The 15,957-nt window shown below is 43.2% G+C and overlaps 1 protein-coding gene and 1 long non-coding RNA gene across 4 annotated transcripts in view; one reads left to right on the plus strand and one right to left on the minus strand.

The window, feature by feature from the left end:
* The window catches only part of NFIA (nuclear factor I A), a 387,512-nt gene extending 377,159 nt beyond the window's left edge, over window positions 1–10,353 (minus strand). For 2 of the 3 annotated variants that reach the window (XM_032296833.1, XM_032296831.1), the window contains exon 1: window positions 4,654–5,215. In XM_032296833.1, the coding sequence (XP_032152724.1) occupies window positions 4,654–4,680 (27 nt within the window). In that variant the 5' untranslated portion in view covers window positions 4,681–5,215. Of the gene's footprint in view, window positions 1–4,653; window positions 5,216–9,861 lie in introns of those variants that run through there. The other variant, XM_032296832.1, reaches the window with a different exon arrangement.
* On the plus strand, window positions 6,271–7,156 carry LOC116563949. The gene is made up of 2 exons (XR_004274646.1): window positions 6,271–6,516; window positions 6,850–7,156. It is a non-coding gene; the product is annotated as an uncharacterized LOC116563949 (long non-coding RNA).
* Window positions 10,354–15,957: the final 5,604 nt, after the last annotated feature.

Raw genomic sequence — 15,957 nt, forward strand, 5'->3', positions numbered from 1 at the left:
TTTATTAGGCTAAAATAAAAGATCTATGCCCAAGACATAATTGCTGATACTATGGGAATGAAACAAAAAGAGGGAAGAAAAAGGAAAAAAACAAAGAAAAGCGTACATGCCAGATAGTAAATAAAATGTGTCATTGTGATAACACTGCTGCAACTGAATACATTTAATTTACTGATAAGATTGTGAAATGCTTTCTGTAATAATAACTAAAAAATAGATAATTTAATTTTTGCAAATAATATTTCAGAATTTTTCTCATAGGGAAACAGAGCCTGGTATTTTCAATATGTACAAGATGCCAGGAAAACCCTCATAGATGCCTCTTAAAATTGAAAAACAAAATTGAATTTCAAATATTTAAGTGTTTCTTCATGTTTTGCTTAAAATGTTGGATCCTTAAACATGACATTTTCTTAGGAAATATAAATATATTTTTTAAAAGATTAAACAGTAACCTCCACAAAGCTTTCGGAGTACATCTAACTTTTGATTAACTAATCCACACTGTTACATAACTTCTCTCTGCAACATAACCCCTTTCTCCAAAAGATAGATTACCTTCAAATAAATGAAGGTTAGAAACCAAAGAGAGATTGATGACTTTTTGCTAAAGGGTGTAGGACAAATATAAAATGCATTCTTTTTCAGTTTGTTATATCTAACTAAATATATACTTTCAAGGCACAGGTAGCAGTAATGTCCAAAATATTCTTATTAACGCAATGACTACATTTTTAAATGTTCAAATGTGAACTGATAAGGTAAAATTGGTAAAATATTTAATAGCCATGTCATTTAAAAATTTTGCAAATTATAATCAATCATTTAAACACTCTATGTGGCTGAGCTTTTAAAAGTATATGTTAATATAATATGTAATAAATCACTTCAATAAACTGACTTTTTTTTCTTCTCTGCACAAATTTCAGGCTCTATGTTTCCAGTTTAGCTTTAAAAACTGCTCTTTTTCAATAAAAGAATCCAAAAGAGAAGTAGTCAGCTTTCATAACACATGTGCATTCTTTAGAGAAAGAATAGAAAAAAAAAATACAGGAATTATTATTCTTTGCCATAAATCATTAACATTTTTAAAATTTCTGATGTTTGAGAATATTTCTTATTCTCATACTTTAGGAGAAAGGAATGGGGGGCAAGTCACAGTTTATCTGCGAAGGTATACGCCAAACCACAAAGGATCTAAACATTACTAAATTCTGAGCTCATCCTTGAAATGCTCTAAAATACATAAATTTTAGGTTTGAAACAGAACTTCACATTGCCTGATTTTCTTATATATACAAGACATGCTAGGGACCAAGACTCTGTTGTATTATGCAAAGAACTCCTGGAGTCTACCTTCAACTACAAAGTGAGTTTTCACCCAAAGGAGGATTTCATTTTAAAGTTTCAGCTCCATTTTATAATGCAAGGGATAACTTAGCTCCAAACAATTCATATCTATGTTAAAACATTATCTTATTTAAAAGTTTGATTAATGATAACAAGCATTTAAAATAAACATTCTAATATGGCATTTTAAATGTGCGAAGATACTCCTAATATGCTTTTCAAAAAACTACAAACTGCATGCATTCGGGTTCAACAGGATTCTGTTTACCTGCCAACCAAATGCCCATACATCTCATCATAAAAATCCTTAAACAAGAACTATGTCAACTAGTCATTAAGAATAACCTAAGTCCCCAATTTTGCATCAAAAGTATCTACAATGTATTACTCCCCAAACGTTAAGAAGAAGATTTTGTATAACTTTACTCATATGCACAATTAAAGTATTAATTTTTTCTGATTATCTTTCTCAAGTCATGATTTAAAATATTTCAGAATATCAAAACTAAAGAATATCATTAGCTTGTAGGAAATGTCCAGGGTAGCATAAATGATTAGCTTTTTAAAAAAAAAAAAAAGTAGTATGGCTTTATAATTCATGTTGCTGAACATATTGCTACAAGGTACGTACTATTTCATAACATTCAAGAGAAAAAAAAAGAATATTTTACATATGTATTCAGTGAGAAAGTTACAGGTCACCAATAAAAACAAACCTGAAAACCTGTTTCAAAAGTGGTAGTACTTTGAATCAGCACCTTAAACATTGATCTGTTTGAAAGTGAGCCAAGTTTAAGAACCACTGAATGCTGATATTTCTGGAAACTACATTTTTTAAAGGTTCACCTACAAATTTCTGCTGGGTTATCATTATATGGACAGTACCTGAAATGGTTATTACATGCCCATCCTTGATTAAAATAAGATGTCTAGGTTTTCTTGGTAAAGTTTTTTTTTAATTGCCTACAAGTTAAATGGAGTTCTTCTTTCATTTAGAATAGTTTTGTCACTGTGCTTACTGGATTTTTTTAATGAGCAATAAACCACCAAAGTTTTTCTTCCTAAAACTGACTCTAAAGCATTATAAATATTCCAGCAAGTTAAATAAATTGTAAATTAATTTTTAAAAGAAGAACCCATAAAATATGAGCCCTCATTGTGCATTTTCTTTAGAAACTGTTACACTAAATAAGCATTTCTCATAGTGGTGTTTCCAGAAGGCCTAGTGAATGCATCACTCAATCCTGTTAAATATGTAAGTGGAAAAAAGAAAAAGAAGAAAAAAGAAAAAGAACTTTCTTAATGTGATAATAGCTCATGAACCAAGAGAAGCCAACTTTACTAAATACCTGACTGTGCCTTGGGCCTGCATGGATATACAGGTGCCCTCATATGCACCATCCCCAAATATAAATTTATCTTTTCAGAGCTCAATTGAGAAGACACCATGTATCTGTTAGGGTCCTTTCCCTCTATTGCAGCTCGCTGGTATTATCTACAAGTTCTGTGTGTTGCAAACTTCTGCCAGCGAGAACTTCAGCTTTCGAATCTCAGCATTTTCACTATAGTCCGTAATTCATTCAAATTATCTTACACTTTGCATGTTATCCATATGCAATTGTGAACCTTGCCAGAAGTGGTTGGAAAAGTTTCATTCCATACTTTCACAAGTTACTAAAATAGGAACTCTGGAAGTTTGTTTGGGGGGGGGGGAACAAAAAACTTTTACAATAACTAAAAGTAACTGCTATCTATTATTAATGCTAGGCCTAAATCCCAAACAGGCCATTTCAACATAAAAGATGCATTTAAGAGTCTTCTGAGATCAAATACCCGGTATTATTACTGTTAGATATTGCAATAAGAAGGGATGCCACAAATCCAGAATTTAGAAAGAAGAGTGAAAACTACTGATACTTTTTAGCCTTCCAGAAAGTATTCCGGTTAAACCGTTATCTCCTACTAAGTGAAGGCAAGAGAAGTGGTAGGTTTTTTAAGGGAGTGGTGAATAAACATTTTATGTGAAGCATATAACTTCATGGAGGTGATTAATGGTCAGATCGCAATGTACCAAAGCAGTATGAAAACTTACGCTTTTTCAAAAAAAAAAAAAGCGCAAAACCACTTTGACTTCATGCCTTTTAGTCAAGGAAAGCAAATAATATATTCAAAGGGGACAGATTTGAAGTCGTGAAGTAGCAATATTTTGCCTGGGGGTGGGTAGACAAGGGAGAGATGGACAGGAGAGCACGGAAAGGAGGGGCGGTGAGGCGGGAGAGCCCCACGCTCTGAGTTGAGTCGGAGGGGAAAAGTTGCCCCCGTCCTGCGCGCGGAGCCGCCGGAGTCGCGCGGTGGCGGCGGCGGGAGGCGGCGGGGGGGAGCCGCGTCCGGCCCGGGCCGCCGCTCCAGCTCGCGGCCGGGAGCCCGACTCCGCCCGGCGCTGCCCGGCCGGCAGCCCGCGGCCTCCGATTCTCGGCGCCCTGCGCAGCGTGGGCTCGTCCCGGCCCCGAAACTTTCACTCCGGGAGAGCGAGCGGGCCACTGGCGCGCGGCGAGGACGCAGGCTCCACCCGGCCGGCGCGGGGGAACGCGCGTCCACGCAGTCCCGCTCCGCCGAGGGCTCGCCGCCGCCTGCCCGCGTCCGAGGGGCGCTGTCCGGGCCGGGGCCGGGACGGCGGCCCGCGTCCTTCCCGCGGCCCGACCCCGAAGGCTGACAAACAATAAACAAAAGTAAGAGTTCGGGGAGGCGGCGGGGGGCTGCGGCGGCGGAGGCTCCGGGGAGCGGGCCGTGGGCGCAGGCACCCGAGGTCTCCCCGCACCCGGGGACTGCGGCCGTCCGGAGCGTGCGGGGTGCGCGGTGGGCTCCATAGGCGGCCCCCTCCCCGGGCGCCGCGGAACTACAGGATCCCTGCTCCCGGCAGCAGAAACGCTGAGCCAGATTTCAGCGTGTCATGGGCTGCAACCCCGCCGAAACACGTGCGGGGCGTCCGAAAACACCGCCGTTCCGCAGTCCGTCGCCCCGATATTAATTAACGCATTAATAAGAGGGCGCCATTAGCCATGTGCCCACACAAATGGCCGTGCAAGAGGAAAGCACCCGCATGGAAACAAAGTTACTTTCTTAAAGCGGGACCCCCCCCCTCGCGGGCACACGCGCGCACACACACACAGAAACACGCGCAGACACAGGCACACACCGAGACGCACGCCCCGGGCCCGGCCGGCGCAGCGGCCCCGGTGCCCCCCGCCCAGCCCCAGCCCTGCCCCCGGCCCCCCAGCCCTCCGCATCCACGCCGCGGCTTACCTGGGTGAGACAGAGCGGAGAATACATAACTGCCGGGCGCTGGGGTATGCGTGTGCGTCTGGGTGTGCGGTTTGGAGGTGTGCGTGAGTGTGGGTGAGAGAGGAGAAAGAGGGAGAGGAAGAGAGAGAGAGAGAGACAGAAGGGGGGAGAAAAAAAAATCAAGCCTGCTTCTTGCGTTCACATTTCCAACTCGGCTCAACTGCAGCCAGCCAGCGCTATTGCCGCTCCATGAGCTGAACTTTAACCCCGCCTAGAGTTTCCCTACACTCCACTATACATGCCTACTGTACGCGGGCGTTAAAGGCATAGCGCACCCTTTCCCGCTCCCGCGCCGGCCCGGCCGGGTGCCCGCGAGCTGCCCGCGCGCCCGCCTCCGCCTCCGCTCTGCACCGCACCGCACAGCCGCCGCCCGCTCGCGCCGCCGCCGCGGGGGGGAGGGGGCGTGGGGGAGGGGGCGGCTGCGGCGCCGCGCGGCCAGCCGGGTCCCGAGCCTCCGCGGCCGCTCGCGCTCGCTGCCTGGCTCGCTCGCTCCCCGGCTCTCTCCCTGGCTCGCTCCTCGCTCGCTCGCTCGCTAGCTCTCCCGCTCGCTCTGCGGCCCCCCCGCCCCCCTCCCCCGATCAGCGCATTACTGGGTAACGCAGTGAGGAGCAGTTACAGTCTGTACTCCCGGGCAGCTATAGGCTGCCACAGGATGTGCTTAAGCAAACAAAACTACTTTTCCTCGTCCCCATCCCCCCACCGCTGCCGCAGACCTCCGCGGACCTCGGCGGAGGACTTCGGCAACTTTGCCAGGTTGCCCCGCACCCCCCCCGGGCCACCGCGTGGGCACGTAGAGAACCGAGGAGGAGGCCGGGCGGCACATTTGCATGTATGCAAATTTCTTTGAAAAATCAGACCTCCTAGGTAACTTTTTTTTCCCCCACTGAAATGCGGTAAGGCTCAAAGCATTGTAATCTCTCCAGCGAAGCTTTCTGTGGGAATAGATTCGTCGGCAGAGGTAATTATGCACACAATCCTGTAAACTTTGTGCAGCTTCGGTCCTGTGGCATTCAGAATCGGGGTTGGTGAGGAATCAGTGCCCACAGAAGATTCACCGGATTTGGGGGGCGGGGGTCTGGAGAAAGGAAGGCGGAGATTAATGAGCATTCTCCCTCCCAGAACTGTGAAACTAGTGGATTTGAACACAGACGCCATAGAAAAAGTTCTATCACGTTCAGAAACAACAGTGGTTTAACTGTGGCATCTTTTTCTTTTTAGGAGGAAAAAAAATGTGAAAGGGATGTCCCCTTAGGGTAGGGAGATATTCTGATCCACAAACGCGTGCCCAGAACTGGACATAGGCTGTCATTACCGTCCCAGTTTCTGGGACACCTCTGGAAGGGTGCCTTTTAAGAATCCCTTTTTTCCCTCCCCCAGGTAATAGTTCTTAAAATGGAAAAGAGCTTCCTGCAATTATTTTAGGTTTGCTAAAGTATTGTTTTGGCAGAAAAGGGGGGTGGTTTTTAGGGTTTGGCAAGTTGCCAGTAAGCCTGCTTTTCCAGTTTTTTTTTTAACCTCATATTTTCTCTCTAGGCTCTCTTCTCTCTTGGAGGGGAAAAAATATATATATATAAATATATATGTATTTTTTTCCCCATACCTGCCTCTTCCAATCCCCTATCCCTTATTTTCCTTCTCTTCCTCATGATGGTTTTGCAAAATGCTGCATTTGACAACCCTTCTCAAAATTCCATAAGGAAAGAGGTGGGTATCATGTTGAAAGACACTGGCACACAGGGAATCTGTCCTTCGGTGGAGGTGACATAGCCAGAGAATCTCTAAAGAGAGGAAATTCCTGTAGGAATGCCCATTCCACAAGTGAGGGTGAGTGGTGTGTTAAGGCCACTCTCATTCAGACTTTCTTTTTAAAGCAAGGGGCAGGAAATACTGTACTGGAGAAAGAGCAAAGGAGAACCTCTGAAATAATTCATCTGTCTAAAGCTATTTTATGCTTGTACTTTAGTTACTTTATTGCCAAAATAATTCCCGAATGCTCAAGAACCATTCTCTCCCCCACCCTCCCTCCTGAACATCCTTGGAAATTTCTCAGGATTATTTACTAAGGAGTGAGGAGAAATAATGATTTCAGCCTTTAATGAAAAAGTCCATTTTCCCAAACTAACCCACTGCTTTTCTTTGGTTCCTCTCGGATTTCAGTAAAGGAAGAATCTCCTAAAAACTAAGCTGAGTTACAGAGACAACATCCCTGGCCACGAGAACCTTTGCTGGGATCTATAACTTCAATGCGCTCCAAGTTTCCTCGATAGAAGTTTCTGGCTGACGGTCCCAACATGTAACTGAGGCACAGTGAGAAGTTATTGTTCGGAGTTTGTACTCGGGAAGCTCTTACAGAGCAGATCAAAATCTTTCTTTGGTGTATTAAAAGATACACTTCACATCTGCCTCTTTTCAAAATGGCAAAGATTCTTACTTTGGAGTCTCAAGGGGAAAAAGATTTAAAAAAAAAAAAAAAAAAAAAAAGGACTGGCACGTCGCCCTGGTTTTTTTTTTTTTTTTTTTAATGTGGGGGGAAGTAATTTAATGCTGATATTTCTACTTTAAAAACTTCTTTTGTTGTAGCAGTGGATGTGCCCGCGATTTCCAGCTTTCTGCGGTTAGCAATATTATCTTAAGTAACTTTTGGCGCCCTTCTTAAGACTTTTGGATATGGGACGATTGTTTGCGCCCTCTAGGCAAGGGCTGGATCCAAGTTCAGCACCAAAGCCCTTCACATCCGCTCCTGCTTTCTCTCCTATCTCCGCCAGCTCCCGCTCCCTCCCCCGCAGAGGGAGGGGGGAGGCGGGGGAAACACTACAAAGCACAGTTCCATCTACAGCCTTTGGAAACAAGACTGAGAAAAATACAGTAGAAGAGTTACAGTTACAGAAAGGCTTCTGGTAACTTTCTCTCCAACAGGCATAAATTTAAACACACGCACAAAGAAACAGATGTTCCTCAAAGGGCAGACTGGGGTAGAAAACATTTCCAACTCTCTCCCCTCTTCCCAAGTTACAAAAGTAAATCCTTGTCCAGAGTTCACAAAGATACTAAGGCACTTGAGAGAGAGCAGGGATGGAGGAGGGAAGAAAGAAAGGATAGTAGAGAGAGCAGTGGAGGAAACGCAGGTGAAGTATAGAAACTAGTTCACTGCAATCATATAAATGACCCATTGTTAGGAAGGATAAACCCCTTATTGGAAATAACCACTCCAATCATTTATTTTGCAAGTGGTAGGAGGCTGCCTTGAAATGGGATTGTCTCTGCGCAAAGGAGGCTCCTGTCATGCTCTCTGCTATCCATATTCTTCCTGGCACAGAGCCCAGCCTTGCATTTACTGTGTTTTATTTGCAGAAACGTTACCTTGCCAGCTTTAGTGAAATCCTCTTAGATATATAAATTACGTCAATAAGGTTTCACTTATATGTACATCTCAAATAGCTCTCATTTTGGAGGTTACTTAATAGGAAGATCTTATTAATATGATTTAGATTTTAATACCCAAAGCAGTGAAGATAGGACTGGGATTCATAAGTGACAAAACCATAATTCTGTAGTTCTTAACCAAGACTAACTTTATTAACTGGCATTTTTCAACATTTTTTCTTTTCTGGTTTTTGACCTGGTGGTCACTTCTGTGCAGATTTTTTTACATGCATATAATCCTAAATTGAACCATGTTGCTGAAATGAGTGTCCAAGTGAATTGTTACATCAAAGTTCCAAGCCAGATTTGACTGGAAGGCCTGAAGCCTTGGGAAATAGCTCGATGGGAATTTAATCCAAGAAGGGAAAGAGCCCTTATTATTTTCTATTCACTTCCCAACAGAATTAGGTGTCTACACTGCTCAGAGAGGAAGAGATGGAGATATTTTAGTCAGAGGCTGCCAGCTACTGTCTCCAAGACAAGCTACTGCAGTTGGTTTCCACTGGATTTGTATCAAGCACTTGTCCAAGAGGCCAGACTCCAGCTAACAGTTAGCAAGTCAGCGATCTTCCATACTCACACTCTCCATGGGGGTTGTTGTGGTAACAAGAAGAAATGTGAACTTGGCCAGTCTTAATGTCCTATTTCCTACTGACCATATACTTAAAAAGCAGAATTCAAGAACAGCCAAGAAAAAACACTCCCCCACTTTCTTTCAGTAATACAGCTGCTAGTCCACCTGTGAAACATTCTCTCCTTTAAAACTGTTGTTTAGACTTCAAGAAGAGAGGTTTACCTATTAATTTCAAAGTACCTGAAATGCCAAAGCTCCTAAGATAATCAGTGAGAAGTTTTGTAATGCTGAGTACGCCACAATGTTACTTCCCAAAGCTCACTACAGTCCCACAATTCAGGCAAGATTTAAGCCACACATTTCTTAAAGTTGAACTTCACATTCCACAAGTTACCAACTTCCCTGAGTTTAAAAATAATAGCTAATGCAAAGTTAATAACTAATGCAAAGTTATTTCTCTAGCAGAATGTTTGTTTTTCCAGAAGGCGAGGAAGAAGGCACACGATTCATGCAAAACTCCCCCATCAGCTTTTTTTTTTCTTAAACGCGAAAACTCTTTCCTATTGTGCTTGCTAAATCCGGAAGCGCTTGTAGCTTTGACAGCTTGAACCACACCATCCCCTTCAGAGCTGCAGAGAACTTCAGATCTCCTCTGCCCCGCCCCCTCTGGCTATTGAGAACTATTGTACACCCAGGCTTTCTTATGATTGGATAAAGCTTTTGTCAATCTCCCATGTTGTCCCATTGATTAGAGGATCAAATCGTCAATTATTCTCCGGGTCCAGACATTTCTTTTCGGGTTAGGTTGACTGCTGAGGCCAGACGTCTTTTACAGAACAGAGCACGTACAGGATTTCCCCCCACCCCTTTCTGGAACCGAGCAAGCGCTAGGAGGAAAAAAAAATCTGTCAAGCTCAGCAATTTTTTCAAATCCCGAAAAAAGAAAAAGAAAACCCGGTCTCTGATGCACATAGCAAAAACACCATCCACAAAGCTACATCTTTAAAACAAAACCATCACAATAGACATTTACCCAGCAATCACTTAAGTGCATATGCGAGCTAGAGAAATTTTAGTCTTAGCCATTAAACAAAATCATCATTCTACCATTATTGTTTATAAAACGCATATCATATAAATGCAAAATAGAAAGTTTAAGATGTACCACGTACCATTGCAATGTAAAAAGAGTACGTGAGAAACTTTAAAATGCTCAGACGAATTGCTTCATTTGTTGCCCCCTTTTTTTTTGCATTAAAAAAAATCTAAATAAACTTGGAACCGTTGAAAACCCGGAAGAGATTTTTTAAAAAGCTGTTAGCCAATTGCAGGCTTCTTGGAGAATTTTTTTTTTTTTTTTCTCCAAATCAGAAGGCTTTTGCAATTGCAAGGCGCGCTCTCTCCCTCTCTCACTGTCTCGCTCGCTCGCTCTCACTCTCTCTTTTGAAAGCGATCCAACCCGGGCTGGCTGGTTCTCAGATTCTCTCTGGTTTTGCCTTGCGTGCTTTGGATTGTACGAGACTTTGCAGAAGTTGCAATCGATTCGGCAGTCCCTCTCTCCTCTCCCTACCCCCTTGTTTATTTCCGCAATCGCTGCAATTTGCATAGTAACCACGCAAGAGGCACCGGCGGCGGCCTGCGGAGGGGGCCCGCAGGGGGCAGGGAAAAGGCCTTGCCCCCTTCTCCCCTCCTCCAGTCCCTCTGCCTGCCAGTCGTCTCCTCCCCTACGGCGCGTGGCCAATAGGAGCCCCTACTTTCGGCGCAAGCTCCGGTCTGGACACTGTTCTGAAGAAAAGCCCCTGTGTTACTAGGCCCGGCTCCCGGGATCGTGTTTTTGGCGCAGTACAAGTTCCCCTGCCTGCGGACCTCGCAGCCGGTACTGGCCAAACGTGAGGATAAAGTACCTTTGCCTGCGGTTGTGCGGGTTTTGCACGTTTTAATCAAGTCTGCACACCTGCTTTCTCGGTTTCTTTTTCCAGGGCCTCTCGTGAGTTATTAGGCTAGTTCATGATGGTTAGTGAGAGATTTAACCTTTATTTGCACTGGTGTAGACCAAGAGTTAAAGATCCTCTTTGGTGCATTAAATCAAGAGAGTGCAAAATGTCACAGGGAACTTGCAGTGAAATAAAGCTTCTACCCTAGGCTAGGAAAGAAAAAGACAGTGGCTCTATTCTCTGCAGATGACTGAACATAAAATTGTTAGGTGGGCTCCGTCAACAATAAAGCTGTTCTTTTAAGGCAGGAGATACGGTGAAATTCTAATTTAATTGCCATGCATCTAATTTGTCAATATCCTTACAAAACCTAGGTTCCACAAAATTAGAGGAGACCCCCCCCTTCCTACTCCCCTAAGAGAAGAGCTCTAAGAGTTTTGACATTTAAAAGGGGGGGGGGTTAAAAAGATAATTATTGGAACGTTAAGTCTTGCATCTCACTGACTCACCTTATTTCATTAACCCAGACTCTATCTTTAAGACCATGTAGCCTGGATATTTCAATGTCAACGGTTTAAGTGTTTGTTTTAAACAACAGCATAGCCATTGGTGCAGAGCAAGGAACTAGGACTCTGAAGGGAGGGAGTTTCTCTTTAAATGGAAAGCACACAGCCAGGCTATTGTGCTTTTTGTCCCTTTTGTCGTTGTTTTAAAAAATGTGTTTGTTGGCCAGGTGCAGGGCTCACACCTGTAATCCCAGCACTTTGGGAGGCTGAGGCGGGCAGATCACGAGGTCAGGAGATCGAGGCCATGGCCAACATAGTGAAACCCCATCTCTACCAAAAATACAAAAATGAGCTGTGTGTGGTGGCGCATGCCTGTAGTCCCTGCTACTCAGGAGGCTGAGGCAGAAGAATTGCTTGAACCCAGAAGGCCGAGGTTGCCGTGAGCCGAGATCACCCCACCAAACTCCAGCCTGGCGACAGAGTGAGACTCCGTCTCAAAAGAAAACAAACAAAAATTCTGTTTGCTTTGAGTCAGTTAAGTAGCATAGGACATTTTGCTGAATAACTTATTGGAAAACGTGTGCTTACCTCACTTGATAAAAAGTATCCAAAAAGAAGAGTAATAGGAAGCAAGGGCAGTTGTCTGATTTTCTTAACTGTTCTTGGTGAAGGTACCTAGTTAAGTAATAAGAAGACCTTGCATAGTTAAATTGGAGGTTAGAGAAACCTCATTTTTTGTGTTGAATCACATTTTTTGCTTTGGTCGTGCACTCTAGAACTAGTTGACTGATGCAGCATTGCAAGATGTACTGTACTGTGGCTGGTCTTGGCATTAGCTTTGCTGTTCTGGTCTGCCCCTCATAGATGCAGATATACTCTTGGCTGTAGCAAGCCTGTGGCATTTAATCCCAGCCTCCTCCACTGAGCATACATTTCCACTTGGTGTACTGCTCTCACCTAGAAATACATTTGATGGATGTAGTGGCTTCAGTTTGAATAAAAAATAATTTTTTTAAATAACAAAAAAAAAAGTTTTAGGCCTCGTTTAGCTGGTACTAAGCTGTGTGGCCTTGAGATGATGACATAACACCTGTAAAACAGGACATCAACCTATTGTGAGAGTGGAAGGCTGTTTTGTCAAAAGGTAAAAACCTTTGAGATACACAAGAGGTATCAACTTGTATTGCATTGTTCTGTAGATACTATGGTCTGAAAAGTCTCCAGTGCTAAGCAGGCCAGGCCTTGTAAGTAAGCAGTAATGGTGAATTTTGTGCACATTGCCTGTAGTGCATTACCTCAGTTTAATATGGTAGGTTGGCACCGTTTCCAAAGTGATCTTTTCTATCTTCATTCAGTCAACAACAACATAGCATTGGCTTTGGAGTCCAGCGTAGGTTTTACTGTTTATTCTACCATGTGTCTTTTTTTTTTTTTTTTTTTTTTTTTTTTTTTCAGGCAAAACCTCTGCAAGCTTTAGATTTCTGATCTGGAAAATGGGAGATAGATTATGTAAATTAACTAGTACATTATGTGTGCCCAATAGAGGTACAACTGAAGATGCTAAGTGCTACGGATACAACAAAGAATGAGACATTATCCCTGCCTCTAACAAGCTTTCAATGCAGTGCGGGAGACAAGACACAAAGCTGACTAATAGCGTAGTGTGATAAGCGTTATATCCAACTTAAGTATATATAACGGGCAGTGGAGATAGAAAAATTCATTTTGTCTGGGTCAGTAAGGCTTTTAAAAAATGACGTTTGTGTTGGGACAGAAATACGCATTAGTCAGGTGGACAGGTGAGGGGCACGGCATTCCTCTCCAGGAAAACACAGCGATGTCAGTGTATGCAATAGGCCAAAGAATGGGAATGTATTCGATTGTGGCTAGTTGTCTAGTTAGGATTAACTGGAATAGTCATGTGTCATTTCATGACAGGGATGCATTCTGAGAAATATGTTGTTAGGCGATTTAGTCATTGTGAAAACATTGTAGACTATACGTGCAGAAACCTAGATGATATCACCTTGTACACACCTAGGCTATGTGGTACAGCCTATTGCTCCTAGGCTCCAGCTCTGTACAGCACATTACTCTACTGAATACTACAGTAACTGTAACACAATGGTAAGCATTCTGATATCTAAACATAGAAAAGGTACAATAAAAAGACAGTATTATAGGCTGGGTGTGGTGGCTCATTCCTGTAATCCCAGCACATTTGGAGGCCAAGGCGGGTGGATCACGAGGTCAGGAGTTCGAGACCAGCCTGGCCAATATGGTGAAACCCCCTCTCTACTAAAAATACAAAAATTAGCTGGGTGTGGTGGTGTGCACCTGTAGTCCCAACTACTCAGGAGGCTGAGGCAGAAGAATTGCTTGAACCTGGGAGGCGGAGGTTGCAGTGAGCCAAGATGCGCCAGTGACTCTGGCTTGGGCGGCAGAGCCAGTCTCCGTCTCAAAAAAAAAAAAAATACAGTATTATAATCTTAGAGGACCACCATTGTATCTGCGGTCTGTCATTAATTGAAATGTCCTTAGGCAGCACTGGACTGTGTTACAGTAACCAGAGATGACCTTAGAAAGGCAGCCGGAGCCAAGGTAGTAGAGAGTGTTGTGAGCCCTTTGAACCTTCACTGGAGGGGCTGTATTTAACCAAGAGATATACAAAATAAGATTTGCAAATTAGAAATACCATTCTAGTAGTGGAGGCAAAGAGAGTGGTTAGAAAGAAATGAGGGAAGATGTAGTCCTGAGCTATAGCACCTCTGGAATGAATGAGAAAGAGGGAGAAAGAGAAGGAGGAGTTGAGGATGGAAGAGAAGGAAGGAAATGAGGAAGACCCTCTGTTGATACTAGTTTTCAGGGATTTTGATCAACAGGGGCAATTTAGGAGTAAATTTTTCCCAGACTCTTCCCAAATCTAATAGCCAGAATATGTATAATAAGGTCTGTTAGTGAAATAGGCTGTACTTCCTCCACAAACTGCTGCTTCTAATATCCTTAAGCCTAACAATATTAAATACCTTTAAAATAACACCAGTAAGGACAGGCACAGTGGCTCATGCCTGCAATCCCAGCACTTTGGGAGGCCAAGGCGGGTGGATCATGAGGTCAGGAGTTCAAGACCAACCTGGCCAACATGGTGAAACCCTGTCTCTACTAAAAATACAAATAGTAGCTGGGCATGATGGCGCATTCCTATAATCCCAGCTACTTGGGAGGCTGAGGCAGGAGAATTGCTTGAACCAGGACCGGGGAGGCGGAGGTTACAGTCAGCCAAAATCATGTCACTACACTCCAGCCTGGGTGGCAGAGCAAGACTTCATCTAAAAATAATAAAATAATACCAGTAATAGTAGTTCATATGGCTTACATGTTTACACTATATCAATTCTTCCCACCTTTGTGAATTTGTATTCCAGTAACCTTGGGTCCACCATGCTACTGGAAATCAGGTGCAAATCTAATAGAGTGAATTTGGATTGCTAACCCCATTGAGAGCCTCCTGTTTCTGTGTAGGTTGGCATTATGCATTGAAATAGTAGGCTCTTCCAGGAATTTTGCTTTGTTGACCCAAATAAAAACTTAATCCTCTTGCAAGACATTGATATGGAAACTAGAACATTGGAGTTTTACAGAATAGAAACATAATTCAAAATTGCAATATTTTTCTAATAATCAACTTAAGTTTTAATTTGTGAACTAAGTTGAATATTGACACACAGAGATGTATTTCACATTTTCTTGATTTGCCTGTATAAATCCTAGATCATCCAAGTCACTTTTTAGACAAAATAATCAACACAGGCATTCAGAGGACACACTTTACAATATAAATATAAACACTGCAAGTGAAATTAATCTAGGAATTGACTAGGTTGCCAAATAAGCAAGTTGTCTTTCTTAGGCCTTCCACACAGGTTATCACCTTTAACCTTCCTGCTGCCTAGGTGGCTTAGACATTGTCATTCCCATCACAAAAATTAGGAAACTAAGGCTCAGGAAACTATGGGGAGTGTGTTACTCAAAGTCATTCACTTAGTGAGTAGTTAAATAGAATATGTAATTCATCTGGTAATGCTCCCCAGAGCTCCAGCCATGATATCTGCCTTAGGAAAGAGTTCAGGCTTCAATTTTTTAAAGTACAATGTTGATGGTTAGCTGACTCTAATCATAATCAAAGGTAAGTATATGATCCCGTCCTTCTTATCTTGGACATACCACAATAAACTGTAGAAGACCAAAAATGATGTCCAACTGAGCTGCTGGGGTGACCAGCAGAAAAAAATCTTCACTAAAGTAAACGTCGCAGTTGGGTGTGGTGGCTACTCCTGTAATCCCAGACCTTTGGGAGGCCAAAGCAGGTGGATCACTTGAGGTCAGGAGTTCAAGAGCAGCCTGGCCAACATGGCAAAACCCCATCTCTACTGAAAATACAAAAATTAGCTGGGTGTGGTGGCATGCACCTGTAATCCCAGCTACTCAGGAGACTTACGCACAAGAATTGCTTGAAGCCTGGAAGCAAAGGTTGCAGTGAGCTGAGATCGTGCCACTGCACTCCAGCCTGGGCAACAGAGCGAGACTCTGTCTCATAAATAAATAAATAAATAAATAGTGAGCTGAGATTGCACCACTGCACTCCATCTTGGGCAACAGATTGAGGCTCTGTCTCAAAAATAAATAATAAAGTAAATTAAAAGTAGCAATGTATGAGTTTACAATTCACAGACGCAGAGAGCTGAAAGGGAGCTCAGAAGTCTTCAGCCACCACATTTTACAGATGATAAAACTGAAAGTAGTGCAGTAAAGTAGCAAGCTCATGACC

Source organism: Sapajus apella, unplaced genomic scaffold (genome assembly GCF_009761245.1).
Source record: "Sapajus apella isolate SASKATOON/1434 unplaced genomic scaffold, GSC_monkey_1.0 scaffold36, whole genome shotgun sequence".
Lineage (NCBI taxonomy): Eukaryota > Metazoa > Chordata > Mammalia > Primates > Cebidae > Sapajus > Sapajus apella.